Source organism: Momordica charantia, assembly GCF_013281855.1.
Source record: "Momordica charantia cultivar OHB3-1 chromosome 11 unlocalized genomic scaffold, Mcharantia_2.0 BLBB01000011.1, whole genome shotgun sequence".
Taxonomy (NCBI): Eukaryota; Viridiplantae; Streptophyta; class Magnoliopsida; order Cucurbitales; family Cucurbitaceae; genus Momordica; species Momordica charantia.
The window spans coordinates 11546184-11549058 of NW_028275159.1; the positions used below are offsets into that span (position 1 = coordinate 11546184).

Here is a 2875-nt window from a genome sequence, read left to right on the forward strand (position 1 = left end):
TTTGACCATGTTGAGCCGTTACTGGCTTTTTGCCCGTTTGGCTTGCTTCTAGGTCTGTCCCAATTTCGAGTTTCTTGATTGGTCGTAGATATGTAGATAATCATATGATGCCCCCTGTTTAAGAAATTTATTTCAGAATGAATATAAAAACTCAAGTATCACGTCGAATGTCGAAGACTTTATTAGTAGGAAGATCGTCTTGTCGAAGATTTAGTTACAATAACTTTAGTTGGTCCAAATAATGGAAAAACATAAAAATGTCTAGAAATATGTCGAACTAGTGGTAGTATCTTTTGAGGTGCTGAGCGTGCCATGAGTGTAGTAAGGCCTTCCCCTGTTGGTCTTCTAGAGCATAAGTGCCTGTTCGAACCACTTTAGTGACTTTGTATGGGCCCTCCGATGTTGGTCCGAATGCCCCGCTAGTTGAATCTTTGGTATTAGGCATAATCTTTCTTAGCACTAAATCACCTTCTTTAAAGTCACGCTTCTTAACCTTCGAGTTGTAGTATCGAGCTATACGATTTTTGTACTCAGCCGTTCGTAGTCGTGCTATTTCTCGATGTTCTTCTAATAGGTCGAGGCTGAGCTGCACAGATTCATTGTTCTCGGGTAGACTGAACTGTTTTACCCTTGGGGAAGGGAGACCAATTTCCACTGGCACCACTACTTCAGAGCCAAATGATAGTGAAAATGACGTTTCTCTCGTCGAAGTACAACGTGTTGTTCTGTAGGCCCGTAATGCATTGTGAAGTTCCTCTGCCCACAACCCTTTAAACTTTTCTAATATGGTTTTCAGAGTTCTTTTGATGATTTTGTTGACTGCTTCAACCTGCCCATTAGCTTGCGGATGTGCTGGAGAGGAACAGATGTGCTTAATGCCCAACTCTCTACAAAATTCTCGAAAGGCAGCATTGTTGAACTGCTTCCCATTATTACTGATAATGGTGTAGGGTATTGCAAAGCGGCAAATTATGTTCTTCTAGATAACGTCGATGACCTTTTTCTCAGTAATTGTAGCTAGGGCTTTGGCTTCGGCTAATTTAGTAAAATAGTCTACTGCCACCACTACAAATTTGCTTTGGCCCTTTCCTAGTGGGTGGGTCCATATAATGTCTATTCCCCACTGAGCAAACTGCCAAGGACTCATTATGCTCGTTAGAGGCTCTGGCGGTTGCCTAGGTACTGTTGCAAACCGTTGGCATTTATCGCATTTTTTGGTGAATTGCTTCGTGTCATTCAACATGGTCGGCCAGTAGTACCCTTGTCGAACTATTTTGTGACTTAGGGATCTTGCTCCAGAATGTCCTTCAGCATGTATCTCTCTCATGACGTAGTCAGCTTCGTCAGGCGTTAAGCATTTTAAAAGCGGCAATGAGTAGCCTCTTTTGTACAGATTGTCGTCTTTAAGTACGTATCTGGCTGCTCATTGTTGTAGTTGCCGGGCCTCTATCTTTTCAGTAGGCAGGATCCCGTCTCTCAAATATTTGATCAAAGGGCTCATCCAGTTTTCTTCTGGTTGCCCTTGCTCGTCGATATCCATTTCTTCCTGAGCTTCTATGCTTGGCTCGGGTAGAATCTCGACCGGTAAAGTTTTTCCTAGGTCGGTTTCATAAGCTGCAACCAGTAGAGCTAACGCATCGGTGTTGACGTTTTGAGCACGTGGAATTTGTCGAATCTCATATTTTGAGAACTGGTCGAGCTGGTTCTTTACCTGAGAAAGGTATTTCGCCATTCGCGGATCTCAGCAGAGCTTCATACTCGACTTCGTTGTTGGATGCATAAAAACTGAACCGCAGTGCATATTCAAATCTCTCTCTATCTAGAGAGACCAATGGAAGTCTTGCCCCACATCCTCGGAAATTTGAGGACCCATCTACTTAGAGTGTCCAGGGTTGCTCTTCCTCAACCAATTGTGGGTCGATACTATATACTTGAAGTTCTATTATGGTTAATTCTGCTATGAAGTCTACCACAGCCTGCCCTTTCATGGCTGTTCTTGGCTTATATTGAATGTCGTACTCGCTGAGCTCCACAGCCCACTTCACCAGTCTCCCAAAAGTGTCTGGCCTTTGCAAAATCTATCGCAAGGGAAAGTTGGTGAGGACGGTTATTCTGTGAGCTTGGAAATACGGACGTAGTCTCCGAGCCGAAGTGACCAGTGCTAATGTCAATTTCTCCATTTGCGGGTATCTAAGCTCTGCATCTACCATTGCTTTGCTTGTGGAGTAGATTGGAGACTGTCGTCCATCTTCATCCTTTATCAACGCGGAACTTACTACAGTGTCGGATACAGCTTAAGTATAAGTAGAGTTCATCACTCATGACTGGCTTTGAGAGGAGTGGGGTTCCCCCCAGGTACTGCTTCAGATCCTTAAAGGCAGTCTCGCACTCTTCTGTCTATTCAAATTGTCCTTTCTTCCTTAGGATTTTGAAGAATGGCAGGCACTTGTCAGTTGAATGGCTAATGAATCTATTGATTGCTACTATCATTCCGTTGAGTCCCTGTAGTTGCTTCAGAGTTCTGGGTGGATCCATCTCCAGAACAGCTTTGATCTTATCTGGATTGGCTTCGATTCCCCTTTGGTGTTCTAAAAATCCCAAGAACTTGCCCGAGATCACTCCAAATGTGCATTTGGTAGGATTCAGCTTCATCTTGTAATTTCACAAAACGTCGAATGCTTCTGCCAAATCCTCATCATGTCGTTTGTTCTTTCAACTCTTTACCAACATATCATCTACGTAGACTTACATATTTTTGCCTATTAAGGATGCAAACATCCGATTCACCATTTGTTGGTAGGTCGCACCTGCATTCTTCAATCTGAACGGCATCATCGTGTAGTAATATAAACCTCGACTTGTGACAAAAGAGGTT

The 2875-nt window shown here is 43.3% G+C and overlaps 1 protein-coding gene across 1 annotated transcript; it reads right to left on the minus strand.

The window, feature by feature from the left end:
* Positions 1-277: 277 nt before the first annotated feature.
* On the minus strand, positions 278-1732 carry LOC148208117 (uncharacterized). The gene is made up of 2 exons (XM_088119707.1): positions 1440-1732; positions 278-935 (listed from the first exon to the last, which is right to left on the minus strand). The coding sequence occupies exons 1-2, from the start codon at positions 1730-1732 to the stop codon at positions 278-280; spliced, it is 951 nt and encodes a 316-aa protein (XP_087975833.1).
* Between the last annotated feature and the right edge of the window lie 1143 nt (positions 1733-2875).